We start from the raw sequence: 25,446 nt of genomic DNA, 5'->3' as shown, positions 1-25,446 counted from the left end.
TAGATTTAAGTTTTTTAAATGTTACAGTTTATTTTTCATCAGTACAAACTCCAGAGCAATAACAACCAACATAAGCTGTGAACTCTGTGTGTATTAATCACTGTAATAATGAGCAGTCTTTGATTTTTATTCTTTTTCAGTAAGTTGATTTTCTTTTGTGCAGAGCATCCCCTTCTACATCTTTTCTGAGTCTTACGGAGGGAAGATGGCAGCTGCTATCTCATTGGAACTCACCAGGGTGAGAGCAGAATGTTACTTCTCTTTTCAACATCCTCCTCAGCTCCATGTGAGCGGAAAGTCCCCATGTCAAACAACTGTCATGTGATGGATAAAACACATGACACAAAGAACAATGTAATGGCATTCTTGTAAGACAGAAAATTGATGTGGAATAGTTTATGTGTCCTTAAAGGAGATTGAACTTCTGTAGTATAATAACAGCAAGTACAATTAGATATAGCGTATCCTGGTAAGACCATCCTGTTTACACGTGCTCAGTGTTCTGTTTCACTCTCTGTATCAGTCTGGACTTGGTGAAGGTCCAAACACTTTCCAGAAATTAAAATCAAATCAGGGATCCGCACAGTAGTTGACAATGAAAGCAGTCAGTCAGGGACTGCGGTATAGCTGATGATGTAAAAGGCAGGCCGCAGCTTGCAGAACAGTAATGATGGCTCGGGAAGCAACAAGCGTTAACTCTAACATTAGCAGAGTAAACACTGTAATACGTTAAGTTGTTGCAGAAACAGAGTCAATAACAACAATTAAACAAGAACAAGAGTATGCACTTAGTGAGTTTCTCAGAGGAAAAGATGTTTTCACCATTCTTCCGACTGGCAGAAGCATGATTTATTAACTAGTTCTACTGGTGACGAAGGTGTTTGTCTATCAAGGCAAGTGTTACACTTCTAAGAATGACACGGTGGCCGATTCTTCGTGTAGCATATTAACCTTTTTTTATTCCTGTAGGAACAGTAACAAGCACAATATCAGTCCTTTGGCATCTGTGTTTCTCTGCACGACTATGATGATCTGACGTCTCACTCTACTAATGACAGGCGCATTTCAAACACATATTATGTACATTTCAAACACATCAAAAGCATTCAAGTTACAGTTAGGTAATCATGTCACCAACACCTTTTTAACTACAAATATTTATATTCAGTGAACTTATTTTAATCTGTATTTATTATCACATTAACTGTTTCACTTTTTAACCTTTTAACTTATTACTGTCTTTAAATCATTAGTATTTATTATTCTCTCTAACTCAACGGTCACCAAAAATATGAATGAACTTCAATACTGAAATCATGGCATTCATGTAAACTCTTATTTTGTAACACAACAGGACAATTTGTAGCAAAACGCATCTTTTGTGCTCTTGTTCTGTAACTGGAAATTATGTACTGTCTTCCTGGCCTGCAATTAGTCAGAGCCGCAGTGAAAGCGGGTTTTTATTGTTAGCATCTGTGTTAATAGCCTCCACTCGTTCATACACAATAAAGGGTTTTACACATTTTCACACCACACATTAGCAAGGGCTAACTTCAAACCAACCTCACTAATCGTATTTAATTCACTGTTGTACATTTCTCCCTTTTTTAAAGACAGTTTCATCACCCATTTCCAATATCATTAGCATTGCCTGCCATATTGACTTACTTGACACGGATCCGGTGGGGTAGCGGAAGTTAACAGGCCGCCATTACTCGGTGCGCTCATCTCCATTCAAAGTTACGTTAGAACATACTACACATCAAAGTCACAGTCTAAGGCTTTAACACTTGTCATATCACTTTCATGTGTTGTTCTGTTTATGATTTCTGATTATCTTACCTGTAGGAACAGTAACAAGTTCTTTGGCGTCTGTGTTTCTCTGCACTAGTATCAATCAATCAATCAATTTTATTTATAAAGCCCTATGTCACAAATCACAATTTGCCTCACAGGGCTTTACAGCATACAACATCCCTCTGTCCTTATGACCCTCGCGGCGGATAAGGAAAAACTCCCCCAAAAAAACCCTTTAACGGGGAAAAAAAAACGGTAGAAACCTCAGGAAGGCAGGACCACGGCAGCTGCACAACCACACACGTCACGCTGTCCAGGCACTGCTGTGATATGAGTTAATCTGAGAGACAGTGAAGCACAAAGGCTCCGGAGAAGAAGCCGAGTTAGTGACATCCAGAATGGCCGAGTTAGCAAGATGTAGTAATAGAATACGAGAGAGAGAGAGAGAGAGAGAGAGAGAGAGAGAGAGAGAGAAGGAGAGAAGGTGCCCGGTGTATTATAGGGGGGTCCTCCAGCAGACTAGGCCTAAGTCAGCCTAACTAGGGGCTGGTACAGGGCAAGCCTGAGCCAGCCCTAACTATAAGCTTTATCAAAGAGGAATGTCTTAAGTCTAGTCTTAAATGTGGAGACTACCAGAGGCGGAGCTCAATAGAACGCCCCATAGCAACAGACTCGCCCATGGTTTTGTCCTACTGCCGCCATTTTGGACTGTCAGCAGACCGCAGCAGACCCGCTTGCATACAAAAACACACAGACAAACTGAAGTATATCGCTATTAATTATGCTTACAATGCTACTCACCTCGTGATAGCTTGGTCACAGCTGCTTTTTTACGTTTTTGTAAAGCAAAATATAGACTTTAAAAAAAAAAAAAAAACACTAAGAAAAACGGTCTAGATGGCATCTTTACATATTACATCCACTTGTGAGAATGTTAACTTAATTACTCCTTCAAAATCACCCCATAAACCAATCTACCAAAAAAAAAAAAAAATTAATATTTTAACTAGAAACACATTAATGGTGACGTCACATAGTCAGGAATAAAGATTTATTTACAGTTTGTGCAGTAAGGGGACAGTAATAATAGTAATAGTAATAATAATAATAATAATATATAGGCTATTTTAATATGATATATTTTAATGCTAAAGCAGTAATCAGTTCTGATATAAATGGTCCAAGAGGCCATATATATATATATATATACATATATATATATATATATATATATATGTATATATATATGTTTTCAACGGAGCTTCGCCTCTTAGGCTGCGTTCGGAAAGTCTTTTTTACTTAGGAAGGTTCCTAGCTGAGTGAAATGACCCGGCCCCTAAAGACTCAAGCCCTGAACCCTCACTGACTTAACTGATGTCAGCTGTAAGTGATTGAGTGTGAGAGTCTGAAAGGGCTCCGGATGCTACAAATAGGAATGGGACAGCACTTATCCCCCTCTCTACAAAATGTTGTTGACACTGGCGGCTCTGGGTGTGATCATTTATCGGTTATTGTCAGCATATATTCCATACACAAAGAATATAGGCTATATAGATAGATAGATAGATAGATAGCCATAGGCATATTCCTCTGGTATTCCTCTGACTCTTATGTGTTTATGTACCATCTTAAATCCTTGTTAATGTAATGTTTCATTGTTTATCTATCAGTTTTTTTCGCTCTCTTTCCATAATGTTACCGTTTGCATATCTGCCAACCGTGTTTTCGGTTTTTTTTTACAACACTTCCGGTGTTCCGAGGGCAACCCCTGTATTTGACGTCACAACGCTATGAACTGTGGGTAATTTCCTTACCGTAAGTCCGCATTGATGCTGACCTACGGTAAGGGGGCATAAAGGGCTCACTCACTGACTCACTGACTTGACGATTTGACAATGGGACAGCCCTCACACACTCATGCACTTAACATGAACGCGCCTCTAAGTCAGTGAGTCTGTAAGAGATCGGATTGGAATTGGGCCAAAGAAAAGAAAAAAGATCAACATGACCGAGAAAGGAAGGAGATCACCATCTAAGTTACCGCTGTTTATGAAGCATTATACGTCTCATACCATAACCTGTTCATATATATTTTTTCAACTTTCAACATTATGTTAAACTTACATGCGAACTATGAACGTTTCGGTACTATTGGTGTACCCTCCGTCCACAGCTTTGTTTAGCTTGTTTTATAACAGGATAAACAAAAATGCAAATATACAATGCATCATTTTAATTTTCCGATTTTCGTGTGAATGAGAAAACACGGAAATCCACGTGCTTTTCCCATTTTCGTCTTCAAATGGCTAATTGATATAAAAATTAAACCAAAACCAGAAACCTACTTGTTTTTCGCCTTTATTGTTATATCTATATTATCTGCCCCTACTGCATCTCAAAACATTGGCATCGGCTATGCTTATGGCCTAGATAGATAGATAGATAGATAGATAGATAGATAGATAGATAGATAGATAGATAGATAGATCATTATTAGAGTATTATCTAGACCTGTTCTATGTGTTAAGTGCCCTGAGATGACTTTTGTTGTGATGTTTGGCACTATATAAATAAAATTGAATCTAAAAAAAATAGATAGATAATCAATGAAGTAACGTTGCTGTGCCTCGTGCGTAAATGTGCATATACTTGGCGTATCTGGAGATTTAAATAATCAATGAAGTTACTGCTTCCCACTTTTTATTCCCCTGTACAGTGTTTCCCTGCAGAGCTACAGTGGAAGGATCATAACAAAAAATACAAAAGACTGTAACGTTAAAAGATATCTGCCTGAGGTTATTAAATACCTGCAGCGAGCACCCCACCCCACCCCATCCCACCCCGCAGCAGAAACAATAAGCGCGTTTCCCCATAAAGAGAGACGCTGTGCGCATTTACGCACGAGGCACAGCAGCGTCCCTTTTATTATTAATATTATTATTTATTATTTATCTGTCTATCTGTGCAGTAGGGGCACATAATATTGATTTAACAATAAAGGCCAAACACAAGTTATTTACTGGTTGTGGTCTAATTTCTACTACAATTGCCCATTTGGAGAAGAAAATGGAAAAAGCACGTGGATTTCCGTTCTTTTTTTAATTCACACGGACAAACAAAATAATGCATTTAATATTTGTTTATCCTGTTACAAAACAAACAAGTTGAACACAGCTGTGGACGGAGGGGACACGCACCGTAACATATGGTCAGTTTGCATCAGTCATTTATTCATCTGAGCGTTGTTGCATTGCCAGCCTTTAGTAATATCATCAATTCATTTTACTACTTGGGATTCAGATGGGTGAGCGTGAGCAAACATTCTCAATGTAACAACTTCGTTTCATTTTGTGGCTGGCAGCCTATATTCCTTTTTTTAATTCAATTCCGACCTTAGTAATTAAACAGTATCTTTCACCGTGTTGTCCACGTTTATATATCCTGCATGAAACAACACGATGAGAACGTACGCCCCATATGTTCTCATCGTGTGCATTTTGTAGTCCATCTTCAGAACATTGTAGTTTCACCACAGCAGACCCAATATGTCAATAACATCCGCCGTCGCATGATGACGTACCCCAGCGTAAATGCGGTCGGATTTTCTCAGCTCCGCGGTTCTCTTTTCCTAAATCCTTATGAATTCTCCTACTCATCTTTCCTTGACCTCGTGACGTTTCCCACCGAGGTCAAGGAATAGTGATTAGGAATAGACGATAGGGACTTTCCGACCGCAGCCTTGGTGTCAATGCTCTTTGCTACTACTATGATGATCTGACGTCTCACTCTACCAGTGACAGGCGTCAGTCATTGATACCTTACACACACTGCGCCCTCTGCTGACCAGGTGCTCCAACCATTTAAGACACAACCAGACCTGCTAGAAAATAATAGAAATCACATAGAGGACATCAAAACAGTAATTTTAACATATTCTAAAGTCCTTAACTGTTTATTATCAATTTTAATTTTAAATGGGGGGCAAGATATTTCAATCCTTTTTCATGTCTATGTCTCTGAAAACACTTAATGTCTCTGAACACTCAGTGTCACACAAGTACTCTGAAAGTGTTTGCAGCAGCACAGAGTCCAGACTTGTACAGAGAGCGAAACAGAATGTTGAGCTTATGTCATCAGGATGGTCTTACCAGGCTAACAGAAGCAAGCCATTTATTACTGAAGAAATGATCACAAAGTGTCATTACAAAGTCTTGAAATTGCCATCCAATCACTGTAACTGAATTAGAGGCTGTGACATTTCTGATATGTTATTTTGTGTGGATGTTCGTGGTTCCTATGGTTCCCTAAAAGACCTCTAAAGAAAGTGGAGAAAATACAAACCACCTATGTAGACATTTTCTCATTTTGTTGCTCATTTCTAGGGGACAGTGAAATGTAACTTTGCTGGTGTGGCACTTGGAGACTCTTGGATTTCCCCAGTGGGTCAGTATCAGTCAGTCTTGTACCACAACCTCTGTACCTGTTCAACAGAAACAACCACACTGGAATGCTCCGATTTTGGAAAAGAAACATCCATTTACATCACACAATGGCAAAGCATTCAAACTTTTTTTTAGCAATCAAGTATATCTACAGGGTATCTGCACAAGTTAAACTGTAGCTTTCCCATGTCTTTGGTTAAAATCCAGTTACTCTGATTTTTTTCAGTGGACTTGCCTATATTGAGAAATATCTGCTTGTTTTACTTGAGGAATGGGGAAGTGATCAAACCACAGATATCTGTATCACACTTTTCATTTAAAAACAAGCATAGCCTGTTGGTGACACATTGTGTTGTACTCAGGGCATCTTGGGGGCTGATCCACCATAATTGTATGTGGAATAGAAGCTACAGACACTACTACTGGAGAGACTTGGCAAGAGAAAATTAAAACACCACTTTTTTGAAAGGAATTTTGGGGAATTCTTCAGGAGTATATTGTGGTTATTATACTTACAACAGCCAATCACAGATAAACAGAAAAAAATGTTTAATGCATTGCATGGATCAGAGTCTTTATAAAGATACAGCAGGAATTATCGTTCAATGACCAGACTGCTCACAATAAGAATTTTGCTTTATCCACAGACTCTGTCATGACCTGGGGACCGTACCTCTACACTACTGTAGGCTAAGTAACAAACTATAGGAAAAAGTTTATATTAAAAATGTCTTGTCTGTTGAGTTTTTTGTGGCTCCTCTGCTGTGTAGTCGCTGCTGGATGATTACGGCCTGACAGATGTCAACAGTGCAGCGGAGGCGGTGAAGAAAGCTGTGGAGCAGCAGCAGTTTGAGAAAGCCACAGAGCTGTGGGCTGTGGCTGAGACGGTGGTGGAGCAGGTTGGTAAAACACAGGAGGATCAATAGCGCTCTTTAATGCTTTTAGGGTTACTTTTTCATACTGTACTGTATAGTGAGCTACAGTGAGCTATTTATAGTGCATATCAGTACAAAAAGCTGTTCATGGTAGGATAACTTAATAAGCTAAAGTTACCTCACATTTAGGGTAAATTCTCAAAGTGGCTAGAGCATCGATTTATTTCCGTTCATTTAATATCTGTGACAAGCCTTTCTTTCTAATGTACATTATATTTTCAAAAGGACACCTCCCTGTTCATCAGCAGAAAGTATTCAGTTTCACTGGCAGTTACATAACATCCCTTCGTGTTAAAAGCATACTTTGGGAAATGTGTTACTTTCTTGCCAAAGTTGGATGAAAAACTCAACACCACTCATATCTGTAGTGCAAATGTATATATGCAGTCAGCAGACAGTAAGTTTAACCTGGCACAAAGGCTGGAGGCAGGAAGAAACAGTTAGCCTGGCCCCACCATGTCCTTTTTATGCCTTTGTGTATGTAATAGCCATGGCTGGAGGCGTCATGGTTTCAGGTTGTCCATCCATACATACTTCGATCCATCCCATCCGCATAAAGGCGATATCTCCAGGAAATTTCTTATAATTTGGCACAAACTTGGACTCAAGGAAGATTTTAGTTGTCAAAGGGCAAGGTCGTGGCCTCATCTGTCTCATTCTCGTGAACACGATATCTCAAGAATGCCTTGAGGGATTTTTTTCAAATCAAGTACTAAGTTTCTTTCAGAATCAAGGATGAACTGATTAGATTTTGGTAGTCAAAAGTCAAGGTCACTGTGACCTTGCATCTATCTAATTCTTGTGAACATAATATCAAGAACACTTTAAGAGAATTTCTTTAAATTTGGCACAAACAACTTTATATTCATTGGATTAAAATGTGCTATATCGTCATAAGGACAGAGGGGTGTCGTATGCTGTAAAGCCCTGTGAGGCAAATTGTGATTTGTGATATTGGGCTTTATAAATAAAATTGAAATTGAATTGAATTGCTCTGATATTGATGCCACACTCTCTCAGGTCTGATTCACAGAAGACCAGGTTGCCTTTCTGCAGCTGCTCAAAAGCCAGTTTTCCCAGAGACATGATGATTTTGCTGGTCTCTGTGTTCCAGAGTGAATCTGTTTCAGCTCCTCCATGATACTTGACGTTTCCTGCTATGGAATGAACCACCAGAAAGTGGATGTACATTTCTGTCTTGGTCTTGGGTAACTCCCTTATCTCAATTACTCTCAACACATGATCTAGGATTGAAGCATTGATCCAGCAGAAGACTGGGATGTGGCACATGATGTGGAGGCTTTGTGATGTCTTGATGTGGAGATGATTCTGCTGGCTTGCTCTTCATCTCTGAATCTCTTCCTGAAGTACTTCTCCTTCTGTGGGTCATTGAATTCTCTGATTTCTGTCACCATGTCAACACACTCAGGAGGGATCTGACTGGCTGCTGCAGGTCGTTATCCAGAGGCGAGTGGACGGGAGCACTTTCCCCAGTTTGTCAGCAGCACATCCACTGAGGTGGACTCTGAAATATCAGTCAGGCCCATTGAAGGGCCTACTGCGGGGCGGAGACGAGACAGTACTAGGCGCTCCAGAGTCTTCATGAGGTGCGATGTTAATGCCACCGGTCTGAAGCTGCTGAAGTCCTTCAGGTACCACGCAGGATGTCTTCCACAGCTGTAGTACTCTCCCCAGCCTCAGGCTCAGGTTGAAGATGGTTTCAACTATCCCGCACAGTTGGTCTGCGCAGGACTGCCTGGAGCTGATGCCGTCTGGACCCGCAGCCTTCCTCGTCTTTATTCTCCTCAGCTGATCTCTCACCTGACAGATCGTGAAGGATAAGCTGGAGCAGGGGGGCTGTGTGATGGGGGGTGGAGGTGATGTGGTGGGGGGAGGAGTGGGGGGGTGGTGAGATGTCCGGGGGATCGTGGGTGGGGGAGGTGTTGAAGCAGTGTGCCAGGAGTGTAGGTGGGGGGGGAGGTGAAGGTGAGGATGAGGGGGGTTACAGCCCGTGATGTCTGGGCCAGGGGAGGGGCAGACTGATCAAATCTGTTTAAGAACAGATTCAGATCATTCACCCACTTCTGGTTGCCTCTGGCCTGGGAGTCTGGTTATTTGTGTCCTGAGATGGTTTTCAGACCTCTCCAGACTCTGCTAACATCGCTCTGCTGCAGCTGTTCCTCCGGCTTTTTATATTCTTCCTTTCCCCGCCTGATGTTTCTCCGTAGCTCCTTCTGCACGGCCTTCAGCTCCTCCTTGGTTCCAGATATAAAAGCTCTCCGCTTCTCCTTCAGGAGAACTTTTATATCTGAAGTAATCCAGGGTTTGGTGTTGGAGAGGCAGCGTACAGTCCTGGTGGGTACGGTGCTTTCCACGCAGAAGTTTATGTAGTCCATGATACATGATGTCAGACTGTCAATGTCCTTCCCATGGGAATTGCTGAGTACCTCCCACACAGTGGTCTCAAAGCAGTCCTTCAGGGCCTCCTCGGCCTCATCAGACCACCTCTTCACAGTGCGGGTGGTTGCTGGTTCCCTCTGCACCAGAGGTCTGTAGACAGGCAGAAGATGAACCAGGTTGTGATCAGCTTTTCCCAGGGGGGACAGGGGGGGTGAGTGGTATGCCTCCTTGGTGTTGGCATAAAATAAATCTAGTGTTTTATTGTGTCTGGTGTGACAGGAAACATACTGGGTGAAGGTGGGCAGGGTGGTGCATGGACAGGCGTGGTTGAAGTCCCCAGAGATCAGAAGGAGGGCCTGAGGGTGCTGTGTTTCCAGCCTACTTGTAACAGAGTGGAGAATGTCACAAGCAGACTCAGCTTTAGCAGACGGGGGAACATACACTGCTACCATTATAACATGAAAAAACTCCCTGGGTAGATAATATGGTCTCATGCCAACAGCCAGCAGCTCAATGTCCCTGCAGCAATGCTGTTCCTTGATAGTGATGTGCCCAGAGTTACACCATCTATCATTCACAAACACAGCCAGCCCTCCTCCTTTCCTCTTACCGCTGTCCGCTGTTCTGTTGTGTTTGATGAGTCTGAATCCGTCCAGCGCGGTGATCGTGTCTGGCACTTCCGCGTTCAGCCATGTCTCTGTAAACACCAGCACGCTGCTCTACTGGTACTCCCTCTGATGGCGAGTCAGCGCCACAAATTTGCCTCAAGCCGGACTCGATTTCACGTCACCAAAAGACGATATAACAAAAAACCGCACGTCTACCTGTGTGAACCACTGAGACTCACAGAGCGCACGGCTTTCCTCAGGTATTAGTAAATTACGTCAGCATCCAGGTAACATTTTGATTTGGGCTGACCTGAGACAACTGGTTACCCTTGGCTTGCCTTGAAAATACCCACACATATAATGTTTCTTGTTCTTTTTCCACAATTCTACAAACATATTCAGTGCCACATTACAGTCTGCACAACACTGCACACTATGACAAAGCCTGTCATGTTTAAAAAGTGACAATCTAACTCGGAAAATGCTCTCAAAATACGCTTAATAATATGTAAATAAAAACCAAGCACCTATAGCCACTGGATCATTACAGAGGTGAAGCAAGGACTTAGATTTACTCACGTCACTGTAATTGAGTAGTTTTTTGTGTACTTGCACTTTTTAAAATCTAATTTGAGTGTTACATCAGTAGCCTATGTTTTAATTTAAGTATTATGCTACGCTGCATTTTAAATGACTTCCGTGACCGAGTAAAAAAAAAAGTCGGCTGAAATTTTAAAAAAGCAAACGGAATTGTATAAGCGTTAACTACCATGACACAATAATAACAGTATTACACTCTATGACAACCTGGCAGCTAGCTCTGATGGAGACATATGAGCTCTAAGAACAAACGCACAATTATGGACGCACACTAAAAGAAATGTCGCCATGGTCCGAGAGAGGTGACGTCATGCTGTTATGTCTGTCTCTACAGGTACGCAGTGAGCGAGTTAGATCGTCACTTTTTAAACATGACAGGCTTTGTCATAGTGTGCAGTGTTGTGCAGACTGTAATGTGGCACTGAATATTGTAGCGACTGGGGATGTGACTGTGATAAATGAACTGTAAAATGTTGAATGGTCCCATTAAGGGCTCTACCCAGAATGCACAGTGTTCAGGAGAAGTGTTTGTTGTTGTTGTTTCGTGCGCTCTGAGAGGCATGTTTTTTTTTTTAGTGTTCAATCTGCCTGTGTGTGAGTCTCATGCAGAAGAGTTTTGTTCCCTCGAGTCTCGGGGTATGTGTTAAGACGGCTTCACGTCAGTTGCAGGATGCCACGCTCAGTTGATGTTCAGGAACGACCAATAAAAGGGAGCTTTGAGTTTTAAGAAATCCGGTGTTGACTAACTTCAAACTGCCGCTCGTCACATTGGTGTCAGAAGTGGGATCGCTAGCTAGCTAACGTACCCACCATGGAGGAAATAGAGCGAGAATACGGAAGGATAACGGAGTTAATAACGTGCCTCGACGAGCAGTGTAAATTCAAAGAGCACAACCCCGGCGGAGCTCGCCCGCCCATCCAGGAAGGCTCCAGTGCCCGGCGTCTCCCCGCACCCGCGACGAGAAGCACCGCCTCCGCCCACCACTCCGAGAGCTCGCCGGTCGCGCCGAGCATGGCGGCCGCAACGAGAGGCGCCGTCCACCGCTGCAGCATGGAGAGCTCATCGGCCGTACATGGCTCGTCCTCTGGGACGGGAGGGGCCGCCTCCACACCGCCGTCACACCCACCTCTGCGGAATGTCTACAAGCTCCCGCGATATGCAGGTATCACACCACTGGAACCCTACCTCGCTCAGGTCAAGGTGGCAGAGCTAATGAATTGATGGGATGCTGAGACGGCCGCCACATTGTCCTGGCCTTGGAGGGAAATGCACTACAGGTGTTAATGGACGTGGCACCAGAGGAGCTAAGTGACTATTCATCCCTGACCATGGCTCTAAAATGACGCTTTGGAAAACGCACCTCCACTGACCAGGTGAGAGACCAGTTGGCTCACAGGCGCCGAGCAGATGGTGAAGCTTTGGGCGCGTATGCCGCAGATGTGCGTTACTATACCGAGCAGGGCTACCCAACCTTCGACCCATCTGCACGTGACGAGCTAGCCCTGAGTGCCTTCATCCGGGGGCTCACCCCTGAGAAGCTTAGGGAACACCTCCGCCTCAGGTCACCCACGACTCTCCAGGCCGCGTTGGAGGAAGCAGAGCGGGTTGAAACTGTCCTAACACCCCGCCATCAGGCAAGACCCCAGGTGCGACAAGCAGAGATCAGCGATGATGACGAGGGAGGGGCTGTCTGCCAGGCCCAACCCTCCCCAGCTCCAGCAGGTCCACGGCAGCCCCCGAGGAGGTTGCGGGCACGTCAAACCCCAGGTGTCTGTTACCGCTGTGGAGAACCGGGACACATGGCACGTGACTGCCCCGCGCCTGCACCCCGGCGCCACACCCCCGACCGCTCGGGAAACTAGAGCTGGGGGGCACAGAGGGGAATTTGCCCCCCAGTCAACCAACCAAATCCCCTACTGAGAACATCAACCAAATCGGCAGGTTGGGCAACGTCCATGGCCTATACCTGTCCTGCCACCTCAATGGACACGCCTGCAGAGCCCTGGTAGACTCGGGGGCAGTTATCTCCCTGGTGTGACCAGGGGTTCTGCCGGAGACGGACGATGGACAGTCGCTCGGGTGGGCTCCGACCTCCAGCAAGATCCGGTCCGTGACAGGGGGACTCTCAAAAATGCTCGGGAAGCAAAGCCTGTGGGTGCGGGCCGGAAAAACTGAAACGGAGCAAGAGTTTTGGCTGGCTGACATCATAGACTCCTGCATTATCGGCCTCGACCTGCTGGAACGTTGGGGAGCCGTGGTGGATGTAGCGAAGAGAGTCATCCACATTGGAACGGAGACCCTACCTCTCCAACGTCGACGAGAGAAGAGGAGGGTGAGACGCAGCGGAGCAGTGAGCAGCTAGACCCACAGCAGAGCGCACAAATGAGGGATCTGCTTAAAGAGTTCCTGGACATCTTTGCTGCCAGAGACGATGAGTGCACCAGAACGGGGCTGGTGCAGCACACCATCAACACAGGAACTGCCGCTCCCATTCGCCAACGCCCCTATCGACTCCCGCTCGCTAAGCGGGAGGCCGCCGAGCGGCCGGTCCAGACCATGTCCGCGGCAGGGGTGATAGAGCCCTCCACCAGCCCATGGGCCTCCCCTGCTATCCTAGTGCGGAAGAAGGACGGTACGTGGGGGTCCTGTGCGGACTTCCGGCGCCTGAATGCAATAACCCGCAAAGACTCCTACCCCCTGCCCCGCATTGATGATGCCCTGGACCACATCGCAGGGTCACGATGGTTCAGTTCTTTAGACTTGAGAAGTGGCTACTGGCAGGTGGAGCTAGCGCCAGAGGACCGCCCCGGCTTTCACCTTCGGACAGGGACTCTGGCAGTTCAGGTGATGCCGTTTGGCCTCTGCAACGCTCCCGCCACATTTGAGAGGCTGATGGAGAGAGTGCTGGCCCACATTCCCCGGAGCCAATGTGTGGTCTACCTCGACGACCTGTTGGTCCACGCCACTGACTTCGAGCAGGCTCTGGTAAATCTGCGTCAGGTTTTCAGCGCCATTCGGGGGGCGGGCTTGCGCCTACATCCCAAGAAGTGCAACCTCCTACAACACGAGACCAAGTTTCTGGGACATGTGGTGGGGCCCAACGGCGTGGGCACCGATCCATCGAAGGTGGAGGCAGTCCAGAACTGGCGGGTCCCCAGAAGTGTTGGCGAGGTGCGCAGCTTTCTGGGTCTTGCTTCCTACTACCGACGTTTTGTGCGCGACTTCGCATCCACCGCCAGCCCGCTACATCGCCTCACTGACAAGGGGCGGAAGTTCGAGTGGAACGAGCTGCGAGGCTGCTTTCACTCGGCTGCGCGAAGCCTTGACCACCGCTCCCATCCTGGCACTCCCCGACCCGGGGTGCCGCTTCATCGTCGACACAGACGCCAGTGACACGGGCTGGGGGCGGTCCTGTCACAGGAGAGGGAGGAAGGAGAAAGAGTGGTGGCCTACTACAGCCGCCCTACATCGAGCTGAGCGCAACTACTGCGTCACCCGACGCGAGCTACTGGCAGTCATCACGGCGCTTCACCACTTTCGGCCCTACCTCTACGGCCGGTCTTTCCTCCTGCGGACAGATCATGCTTCCCTGATGTGGCTCCTCACTTTCCGAGAACCGGAAGGGCAACTGGCGAGATGGATTGAGGCCCTGCAGAGTTACGACTTTGAGGTACAACATCGGGCAGGGCGACTCCACTGCAATGCCGACGCCCTCTCCCGACGGCCCTGTGAGGCATCAGAGTGCAGGCACTGTTTGCGGCAAGAAGAACGAGATCAACTGACTATCCCAGTGGCCGCGGTGCCACAGGTCCAGGAAGCAGAGGAGGGGATGACGGCGGTCGAGCGACAGGAATGGCAGGCGGCGCAGGAAGCCGACCCTACTCTTTCGAGGGTGGGGCAGTGGGTCGATGCTGGAGCACGCCCCTGTTGGCCAGCTGTCTCAGCACTGTCATTGGAAACTAAGGCCTACTACTCTCAGTGGGCCACTCTGGCCCGATGGGATGGACTGCTCTATCGTGTCTGGCAGGCGCCAGGCTGAGCGGTTTGGCAGTTGTTGGTGCCCAAGGACCGGCGACAGCAGGTGTTACAGGCAGTGCATGGTTCAGTGGGGGCAGGGCACTTTGGGGTGTCAAAGACTCTAAACAGACTGCGCCAAAGGTTCTACTGGGCCGGCTGCAGGCAGGACACCGAACTGTTCGTGCATTGCTGCGACACCTGCACCGCCCAGAAGGGCCCCACCCAACGCTCCCATGCTCCGCTACAGCGTTACCAGGTGGGGGCTCCCATGGAGCGTGTGGGCGTGGACATCCTTGGGCCGTTTCCCCTTACTGATGGTGGGAACCGCTACGTCCTCGTGGCCATGGATTATTTCACTAAGTGGCCGGAGGCGTACGCGGTTCCCGACCAGAGTGCCATAACAGTAGCTGAGAGACTGGTGTGTGAGATGTTCTGCCGATTCGGTGCACCTGAGGAGTTGCACAGCGATCAGGGACGGAACTTTGAGGCACAAGTGTTCGCCGAGGTGTGTAAGCTCATGGGGGTGACGAAGACCCGGACGACGCCCCTTCACCCCCAGAGTGATGGACTGGTGGAGAGGTTCAATCGGACGCTGTCCACACAGTTGGCCATCGTGGTCGAGCGACACCAACGTGACTGGGATCGTCACCTGCCCCTGATAATGATGGCATACCGCTCAGCAGTGCAGGAGAGTACTGGGTGCACACCCGCCGCTCTCATGTTTGGGAGGGAGTTGCGGACTCCTGTGGACCTAGCCTTTGGCAGCCCCCCGTGCCCTGATCTCCCTGGAAAGCCCGGCATGGAATACCTGCTCAGCCTACGGCAGCAGCTGACGGAGGCGCATGACTTTGCCCGTCGGCGCCAGGATCAGGCTGGGGAGAAACAGAAACGGGCATATGACGTCCACTGCTGGGGCTGCCCCTTCTCGCCTGGAGAGAAGGTGTGGGTCTACAATCCAACCCGAAAGAAAGGCATTTCGCCTAAGCTGACTAGCAAGTGGTTGGGTCCCTGTGAGGTGCTGGAGCAGCTGTCCGACGTGGTGTATCGGGTGAGGATGTCTGTCCGGGGGCGGGTAGTGGTGCTGCACAGGGACCGTTTAGCACCCTATCGGCCCCATGCAAAATCAGCAGAGGTTGACCATGCCCCCAGCTCACAGGGTATACTCCCACCGCCGTCCGCTAGCGCACTCGGCACTGCAGGAGGGGAGATGGACAGCGGGGGGGAGGGGTCTGCGCGGAGAGAGACTCGATGGCGGCAGAGGCGGCCTCCCCGTCACTTTGAGGATTACGTGTGAGCTTGTAGTCGCCGGGACGGGCGACATGCTGGTGGGGGCAATGTAGCGACTGGGGATGTGACTGTGATAAATGAACTGTAAAATGTTGAATGGTCCCATTAAGGGCTCTACCCAGAATGCACAGTGTTCAGGAGAAGTGTTTGTTGTTGTTGTTTCGTGCGCTCTGAGAGGCATGTTTTTTTTTTTAGTGTTCAATCTGCCTGTGTGTGAGTCTCATGCAGAAGAGTTTTGTTCCCTCGAGTCTCGGGGTATGTGTTAAGACGGCTTCACGTCAGTTGCAGGATGCCACGCTCAGTTGATGTTCAGGAACGACCAATAAAAGGGAGCTTTGAGTTTTAAGAAATCCGGTGTTGACTAACTTCAAACTGCCGCTCGTCACAATATGTTTGTAGACTCGTGGAAAAAGAACAAGAAACATTGATAAATATGTTTTGGGTATTGTCAAGGCAAGCCGAGGGTAACCAGTTGTCTCAGGTCAGCCCAAATCAAAATGTTACCTGGATGCTGACGTAATTTACTCACACCTGAGGAAAGCCGTGCACTCTGTGAGTCTCAGTGGTTCACACAGGTAGACGTGCGGTTTGTGTTATATTGTCTTTTGTTGACGTGAAATCGAGTCCAGCTTGAGGCAAATTTGTGTTTATCATATTTTCTTTCCTTTCTTTTTTTAATGTCGCTGGTACGTAGTACTCACAGAAGCATATTCGCTGTGGTAGATGTGGGCTGCGACTTTTAAGATCGCCAGTAATATGTTGTGTATGTTTGTGAATTTGTGACAAATCTGCTGACGGAGGCGAAGCACATCTGCAGCTGTTCGGTAAGGAAACCAGTTAAATTGGAAACCAGTAGGGACACAACACTGGGTGTAAACAATGGAGCCACGGCTGGGCGCCGGGTCCACACACATGATCATGTCCGTGGAAAAATAGGAGAAAGACCGCTATAAAGACAGCTGTCTTCGTTTCCATACCAAAACAAGACATAAGTTAAGTAACTGAAAAAAACTCCAAATAAGACAGTTAAACAATAAAGAAAAACTCAGCGGTGAGCAGGAGCTGCTGTAACAGGCATCTGCACTGGCTCGCTTTAAATATCCAGTTGGACTTGTGGGATGGAATTATCTCCTTTCCTTTCGTAAAGGATAGTCAAGTGTACCCTATGCTAAAGGAGATTAGAAAGGAAGCATTGAAGCACCTTTCCTTAAAATTTGGAGAATTCGACCAGATCATGGCTGCCACGTAGGTACTTCTGGGTCATTTCACTCAGTTAGGAACCTTCCTAAGCAGAAAAGACTATTCCGCCGCAGCCTTGGACTCATGGATGAACTGATTAGACTTTGGTGGTCAAAGGTCACTGTGAACTTGCATCAGTCTCAGTCTCATTTCGAGAAGGACTTGAGAGAATTTCGTAAAATTTGACAAAAACATCCATTTAGACTCACACATGAACTGATCAGAATTTGGTGGTCAAAGGTCACTGTGACTTCACAAAACATGTTTTTGGCCATAATTCAGGAATTCATATGCCAATTATGACAAAACTTAACATACAAGTCTAATAGGATAAAATGATGAAATGATGTCCATCTTTGAAGGGCTGTGATGGAAAGCAAGATGGCGCCGGTGTGTGTGGCTGGCCGTCTGCTGCTCCCACTTTGGTTGGTGTTTTTGATGTTTCTAACGCTTGGCACTATACAGATCTAGTCTCTGCTGGTGTATGATCGCCAATTCCTCATGGATCTTCGACATAATGTCAGAGATCTAGGGGCGTTTGATCATGATGGACAGAAAACTTTGCCCCCGCTCCTGGCGGGAATCCCGACTCACCTTTACCAGGCCTCGGTAAACGCAGCGGCCGGCAGGTGAAGCTTAAAGTCTGGTTGGCAAGCTCTCAGTCTATTTCCCGGTCGGGACATGAATTATACTGTCCCTTCACTGTGCCCCTGCTCTTCCTGGATCCCATCGGCGCCTGCTTGGTACTTGTCACCAGCTCAGTTGAGGGACTCCAGCCCCGCCGCCCCTGCCTTCCTCAGCTCTCTCAGCACGGGGAAGAATCACCGGCACCTGAGGACGCTGCTCCGGGCCCCCCAATCTCCCGAACCACAAGCCCCAGCTCCTGCCAGGATTGGCCTGGTGAACGCCAGATCTCTTGCGAACAAAACTTTTATCCTGAGGGATTTTTTTCAGCTCTCGGAGCCTGAATTTCCTCTGTGTGACGGAGACTTGGATCGGTGCCGGTAAGTGCAGCGCTCTTGTCGAACTTTTACCGGCTGCCTGTTCTTTAACTCCCGGTGGGCGACAGGCCGTGGAGGAGGAACGGCGACTGTTTATAAAAATGGTTTTAAATGTAAGCAGCTCGCTGTATCATCTTGATTCTCCAGCTTTGAAGTGACTTTATTTGAGGTGGGTCGCTCTGACCCGGTGCTGTGCGCTGTCATCTACCGACATGGCATGGCAGCCAACACTGACACCGCTGCTTTGGTGGCAAAGAAAAACGCCACATCTCCAATTTGGGAGTTTTTTGGGTTTATCCTAGATGCCGACACCACTGCGCTGACAAGCCGGAGACATGTTGCTCCTCCTCACTTCAAGTCGCTGTCATTAACTTTTAACCTGCAAAGGCGGCAGTGCCGCAACATTGTAGGAATTTATGAAAGCCCTTGTGAACATTTCAGTAGTTACACATTAAAACAATATTTAATTGCAGTTACTCTATTGAACGACCCGGAAGCATGAGCAAACGGGCTGTGTCTTCGGATCAAACAGATGCGCCCTGTCACTGTCAGCGCAGGGCTGACAGGGCACCCTCCGCTGAGAAGAGAGGAGAGGAGAGGAGAGGAGAGGAGAGGAGAGGAGATGAGATGGATTGTAGGTCAATCCTCCAATCGCCAATATACGATTTGATCACTGATCGTCCCAGGCCTACTGCCTTCGACAAGCTCTGTGTCCCCTCTGACTCAACATCTGTTAACACGGAGGGGCGCAGTTCCTGGTTTCACTCCTGCCGAAAAAATACTGGACTCTGTGGCTCCATTAAAAACTGTGCAGCCTAAAGCTAAACCTCAGCCCTGGTTCAACGACAGAACCCGTGCAGCCAGACAGGAGTGCCACAAAACTGAATGCAGGTGGAAGAAGAACAAACCGCAGGTTTCCCTCTAAATCCTAAAGGACTGTTGGCACTGTTACCAAAACGCTGTTAAAGAGGCCAAAAGAGAACACAAACATTATTAAAAGTGACGGTGTTTGGTCTCAATGGCTCTTGTGGAGCCATTATTCCTTGGCTTTCAACTCAGCATGAGACTCTGCTCTGGTTTTAGTGTTTTTATTGTTTTGCTTTATTTTATTTTATTGTTTTAGTGTTTTTATTGTTTTTAATTTTTTATGTCTTAAGTTTTTATGTTTATGTACAGCACTTGTACGGCTGTTGTTATTTTTAAAGTGCTCTATAAATAAAGTTGAGTTGAGTGAGCATGCAAAAAATTGTTACCATGGAATTTCAACTAAATATCATGACATTTTGTTACTGACAGATTGCTCTGGAAGTAATTTTCTCAGTATTGCATATAAAGTGTTTCCTTGCCACATAGCATGTGTTTTGGTTTTCATGTCAGAACACCAACGGAGTGAACTTTTACAACATCCTGACCCAGGAGCCGGATGAGAAACGCAGATCTGCAGCAGGAGAAGACTTCATCTGTAAGACGCTGTGCTAACTGTTCACATCCAATAGTTCATTATATGACCCATAATGTACTATTTTATTTTCATTTCATTTGAGCTTTTACCATGTTCTTTTCCACCAGCGCTGCAGACACGTCGCCACGTTCGACCCCTACACAGCCTATCACTGAGCGAGCTGATGAATGGACCAATCAGGAAGAAACTTGGCATCATCCCCCAGAATGTTACTTGGGGAGGTACTGTATCTAAATAGTGGACTCTCATTCTTGAAGCAGTATTTTGTCCTCTACAATGGTTGTCCCTCTCCTGTGTGTGCTGTATGTCTAGGCCAGGCAGAGGGTGTGTTCAGCAACATGGTAGGAGACTTTATGAGGCCTGTGGTGGATGTAGTGGACCAGCTGCTGACGGCTGGAGTCAACGTCACCATCTACAATGGACAGTTGGATCTCATAGTGGACACCATGGGTAACCTACTCAGTGTATTGCCTTCCGTTCAGCATGAGCAGCAGTGTTGTCTGTGCTGTAAACCCATCCACATATCTAGTTCTTCTGCAGAGAGCTGTGCCACATGGATATCTACTTCCTGTCACATGATTTGTACATGCTGTTTCAGGTCAGGAGCTGTGGGTGAAGAGGCTGAAGTGGGAGGGGCTGCCTGGGTTTAACAAGCTGAGGTGGACCCCACTGGATAACCCCTCCAACCCGGGCATTACTGGAGCTTTTTACAAGACTTATAAGAACTTTGCATTCTACTGGATCCTCAAAGCTGGTCACATGGTAAGATACCAATCACAGATACAACAGCCTTAGTATGTCACACAGGAAGCTTTATCCTATTAGGTACTACATCACAATGAGGCACCTTGTTAGGGGTGCCTGCTGTGGAACACAGGCACAACCTATTATTATTTTCTTGTTAAAGAAACAACACAGCCAATACATTTTCAATTTTAGACCTGGTGGGATAATATGGCACTGTGAGCTCTCTAAGATATGATGGAGCCTTACCATTTAGAGCTTTATAAGTTATAGAAGCGAAAATCGGTGCCTGGATGTGGGCCAGATGGCTCCCGATCTCGTCTTCTACTTCTCCTGCAGATCATCCTCTGAGTTGATTTAGTATCTTAGGTTCAGTTGGCTGACACTTAGAGAAACACTGGAGTCAAATAGAATCTGGTGCAATCGAGTTTAATGTGTTCACAGGCTTCAACACATAGAACTCATTGAGTCAGGCTCCGGAGCAAGACTGAAGTTTCTCTTTCTGAGCTCTCCTTTTTATGCTGGTGGAGATTCGAGAGAATCTCCACCCTTTTCCTTTAGGCCTTCCTTCCCGAGCCCAAACCTACTGGTGGCAGGTCTTTTTCTTTTTAGCCCTATTCTATCTGGTCCAAATCTATTGGTGGCAGGCCCCTTGGGCCCTTGTCCAAACATGACCTAATGGTGTAATCCCTGGGCCTGGAAATCCCCAAATTCTCCCACCATTAGGTTTGGGCCTGGTTTTACTTTATTTTTTTTAAAACATATGAAACCTGGGGACTTCCCCTGTGCTTTCATGCAATGTGAACTCTTAGAGTGTGTCATGCAATACAAACATTAGAGTGTGTGTGTGTGTTATTATTAAACAGTACATGGTGTGGTATATGTGTGCTCTTCAATGTGATTATGAATACATAGACTTGTACAACAGTGTTTTATCACACATAGATGCATAACAAACACTTTTATAGGAATTGTACGTGAAACATTTTTATATGAACTTTACTCTTAATCAGCTTATGCAGTATAACACCTTTACCTGATTAAAGATTAAATCTTACACTACATTCCCCCCTTTGGGGCTACATAGTCCCATCTAATGCTTGGGATCAGAGAGAGAAAAAATATATATATTCCCCCCTTTGGGACTTCATAGTCCCATACTACTTAACTAGGATCAGTAAATATCACACATAAACCAACTCCAGTGAGCCTTCTACTAGCTAATCACACCGTGTGAGCATTACGCAATAATGTTTTGAGCACAAAAGCTAAGCTTGATGGTCTCGCTGTTATTTTTCCATTGCATGCATGATTATTTATAATGGCCTTCTCATACATAGGTCACAATTGGCCAAATACATATCACTCTTAGCCAGTATTACTGTCCGGTTGTCCAGGCGCCGACAGGATGCCACCTGGTCCCGCAGTGTTCCAACATCCTGTTGCAAGGCCTGATATCTGACCAGGTGTTGTTGTTGTAAGGCATCCCTAGCCTGGGTCAGCTCCAGGACTTGGTTATGCAGGTTGGCTATCTCTTGTTCAGTTAGCCGCATGTGTTCCCTCTGCAGCCGTTTGTTTTCAGCCTTTCTGATTATGTAGGAGCCAAAGTGAACCCTGCGGAGTCTTTTCCGCAGTACTAGGGGGTAACTGCGCACAAGTCGGTGGAAAGGGCCTGCGGGAACAGGATGGAGCCGGGTGCACAGTTCTTTTACCAAGTCGAAATGCCTTTTCGTAGTTGGCACTCCATCAGGCAAGCTCCAGAGGCAACTTTCCACATATTCTGGACACACTCCGTACTCCTGCTCCAAGACCTCACGTGTTTGTTGTGATAGGGCCTATACTGACAGATGACCCTCACTGTAGGATTCCTGGTCCGCCTCCGAGAGTGGCACTATAGGCGGTGGGCTGGTAGGTGAATAGGATGACAATGGTCCAATATCGTCCTCTGACGATGACGATGGGTCAGGGGAGTGCAATGGCAGCAACTTAGTGCGGGCGCTGTCCTTAAGATTTCTCTTCTGTGGCGGTGCCTGTGCTGTGGTGGTTGTCTGAACCTTTAATGCAGCCTGCATCAGGTATTAGGAACACTGCAGGCCTGGATTCACATCCCCCTGGCTTCCTTCTCGGCTGGGACCCGCCTGGACTCTGCCATCCGGATTAGTGTTACTGGTGATTGGGTTGGGCGCTTCTTGGTGGGCCCCACTCTGACTGGGGGCTTCAACCGGGTCCGGGATCTCTTGCAATATGTAGCGGAGCAGGGAGTTGGTGGGAGGTTGGGTTGGTGGCTGAATTGATGGCCGGGGTTGAGCGTAGAGCTGTGACAGCGTCATCTGGGTGGAGTGTCCACGTGCTTCCATCGGGGCGCCTCCGCTGGGGGTGCAGGCTGGTGCAGGATGGCTGGCCATCGGGCAGGGTAACCCTGGGTGGAATAGTGGAGGTGGAGATGGCGGATACGGCGGAGGAGGCTGGTTCGGCACACTTGGCCCCTGCTGTTGGCACTGGAACCCAGGTTGGCCCCCCGGGTTCTGCTGGTATGGATATGGGGTTCTCCAGTTCTCAGCCATATTCCACACCTATTTTAAGGTTGTAAAGGACATCTTTAATACACTTCACCTTTTTGTTTTTTTCGATCTCTCCCTTCAGCACTTAATTCTATACATAAGCCATGCAAGCAGGATTAATTGTTAGTGATCAAGTGTTAGTACTGGTCTGGTGACAGCAAGGGTGTTAGGGGCTGGTGGCTCGTGGCATCCTTCATTCTACACAATCTCCTGATATTCTCCTTCCGCTTGCCTATATTTCTGCTCATATAGGACAGCTTCTACTGCCATGCCTTGTGGCATTATCTCATATTGATTTCTGACATATCACCCTATGATCTGGTCTCGATCCTCAGGAACCTTTCCCTGAGAGCCACTAGTGTCTTCATATGGCTCTGCACCTTCGGTGGGTCGTGGACCTTGGTCTATTATGACAAACTGTCCCTTGTGGGTTTCCATGGCCTTTCTGAACACTAACCGCACCAAGGGAATAACACAACAAGCTACTACAAGAAGGGTCAACACAACAAGTCCCAACAGCACTCCAATCATTCGCAAAATCTTCCCAGGGGATAGTTTTCCTAGCCAATCCAAAATTGAGGAAATCCTAGTGTTCCAATTGGAGTGCTGCACATGTTGGTCTCTTAATGTACGTATGTTCTCTAAGGCCCGGGTTAAATTGCCATCCTCCCCTGTGTGCATGGGGATGACAGTACAACAGTCTTCTCCTATCACATCACAGACCCCTTGGTCTTGAGCAAGCATTGTCTCGATAATGAGCCTGTTTTGCACCGTCATTAAAGATGTGGCATGCAGTTGCTCACTTACTCCTTGTAAAGCGTCTATGGTCCAGTTTACAAATCTCTGCTGATTATACCACAAATAATTTACCCAGCGGCTATTACGCTCTACGTACTGGGCGTTCGCTATGTATCCAAAGGGCACGGAACCCCATCCTCTGGTCCACGATATCCAGTCCTCTGATATAGCCTGTTGCCCTTCAGGTATCCCGTACGGTACCTGTTTGTATGTAATGTATATGTTAGCATCCTCCTTCCAGGAGTATGTTCGAGTGTCAGCCGATCTACGAGACCTTGTTGGAGTACTGTTATTTAGACTGTTATTTAGACTTATTATTGTAATTTGTCCTGTTAACATTACTGGAGCAAAGATTCCTGTCCAATTCGCTGGTAGCACAGCTTGTACCTGGCAGTTGCTCTCACACATCCAAAATATGTCTGCTAATAGCTCTGTGCTGTTACTAAGGTCACCAATCCATACCCAGGCGGCAGATGTATAATTGCGTGATACGATAGATGAATTCTTTGAGGCACCGCTGACCACCTGTTCACACTGAATTTTTGCTTCTTCTGTGGTATTACATATCTTTTCCCGCCTGCGGGAGCTTGTAACTCCCTGGTTTATGATGTTTTCATACCTGCACTGGATCAGCTCCTCTGCCTCTTTGGAGGCGTTGAGAGAGGTGGAGTTGTCTAACCAGTGCTCTATATTAGATCCGTGTGCTACGCAAAATGGGAATACGATATCTTGTGCCAAATGCACTACTGGAGGTACTTGATACTCCTGTTTGATTGGGTCAGGGGCGCCTTTAATACTTACAGGACAAATTGCAGTGTCATTAGTGTGTTTCCCTCTTCCTGCTGCCATCCACATGATGCACTGTGCAAAACAGAAATATGTGCGTGCGCATTCCTCTATATCTGGGAGAGGCCGGACACTTGGTAGGCCCCTCTTCCTGTGACATGCTATACATGAGCTATTGGTGACCTGTTTAGCGGAGTATTCTAGCCATTGATAGAACTTATTGGACTTCCAGGTGGTCGTTCTTATTACCTCCACTCTCCGTACCCTCACATCCCTTGATTTTTCTCTGGGGCACTGGATCTAACCGAAGCCACTGGGGGGCTACCTTTATAGGTATGCTGCGTCCTGTGTCTATGTCAGTGCAACCTCTTATGTCACACATAACTCTTGCTGTCACCTTTCCCTCTGCACTACAGTGTGGTCCTATGGACTGGCCATGCAACCTAATGCTTCCTGGACCCTCCACCAATATGTCGCCGTAAGCATGCAATTAATAATAGGTTAATAGTACTATCTCTCTGTATGGTATCTTGCCCTGCTTTGCGGCTATGGTCCCTAGTGCCACTGCACACTCGCCTACTTGCTCCTGGCTTTGTCCACCTTGCTCTGCTCTTTCACTTTGTTTCACTCCTGCCAGGATGAGCAATAGGGTTAATAATACTGCCGCTATTATACCTAATCTAACTCCTCCCCCTATGCTGCCTGGGCCCTCAAGCCTTCCCTGGCCTGGTTTACCGGGGAGCTGGTCCCTCTCCTGCGTCTGTGTCT

At 46.9% G+C, this 25,446-nt stretch overlaps 1 protein-coding gene across 1 annotated transcript in view; it reads left to right on the top strand.

The window, feature by feature from the left end:
• Positions 1-25,446, top strand: part of scpep1 (serine carboxypeptidase 1) — a 69,018-nt gene that overhangs the window by 20,906 nt on the left and 22,666 nt on the right. Inside the window, exons 5-12 of the mRNA XM_049560264.1 lie at positions 164-238; positions 6,180-6,240; positions 6,887-6,924; positions 7,010-7,138; positions 19,705-19,789; positions 19,897-20,010; positions 20,102-20,239; positions 20,388-20,551. Coding sequence (XP_049416221.1) covers positions 164-238; positions 6,180-6,240; positions 6,887-6,924; positions 7,010-7,138; positions 19,705-19,789; positions 19,897-20,010; positions 20,102-20,239; positions 20,388-20,551 — 804 coding nt within the window. The remainder of the gene's footprint in view (positions 1-163; positions 239-6,179; positions 6,241-6,886; positions 6,925-7,009; positions 7,139-19,704; positions 19,790-19,896; positions 20,011-20,101; positions 20,240-20,387; positions 20,552-25,446) is intronic.

The sequence above is a fragment of the Epinephelus fuscoguttatus genome, linkage group LG19 (genome assembly GCF_011397635.1).
Source record: "Epinephelus fuscoguttatus linkage group LG19, E.fuscoguttatus.final_Chr_v1".
In the NCBI taxonomy this organism is placed as follows: Eukaryota; Metazoa; Chordata; class Actinopteri; order Perciformes; family Serranidae; genus Epinephelus; species Epinephelus fuscoguttatus.
This window is presented reverse-complemented; position numbering and strand designations above follow the sequence as displayed.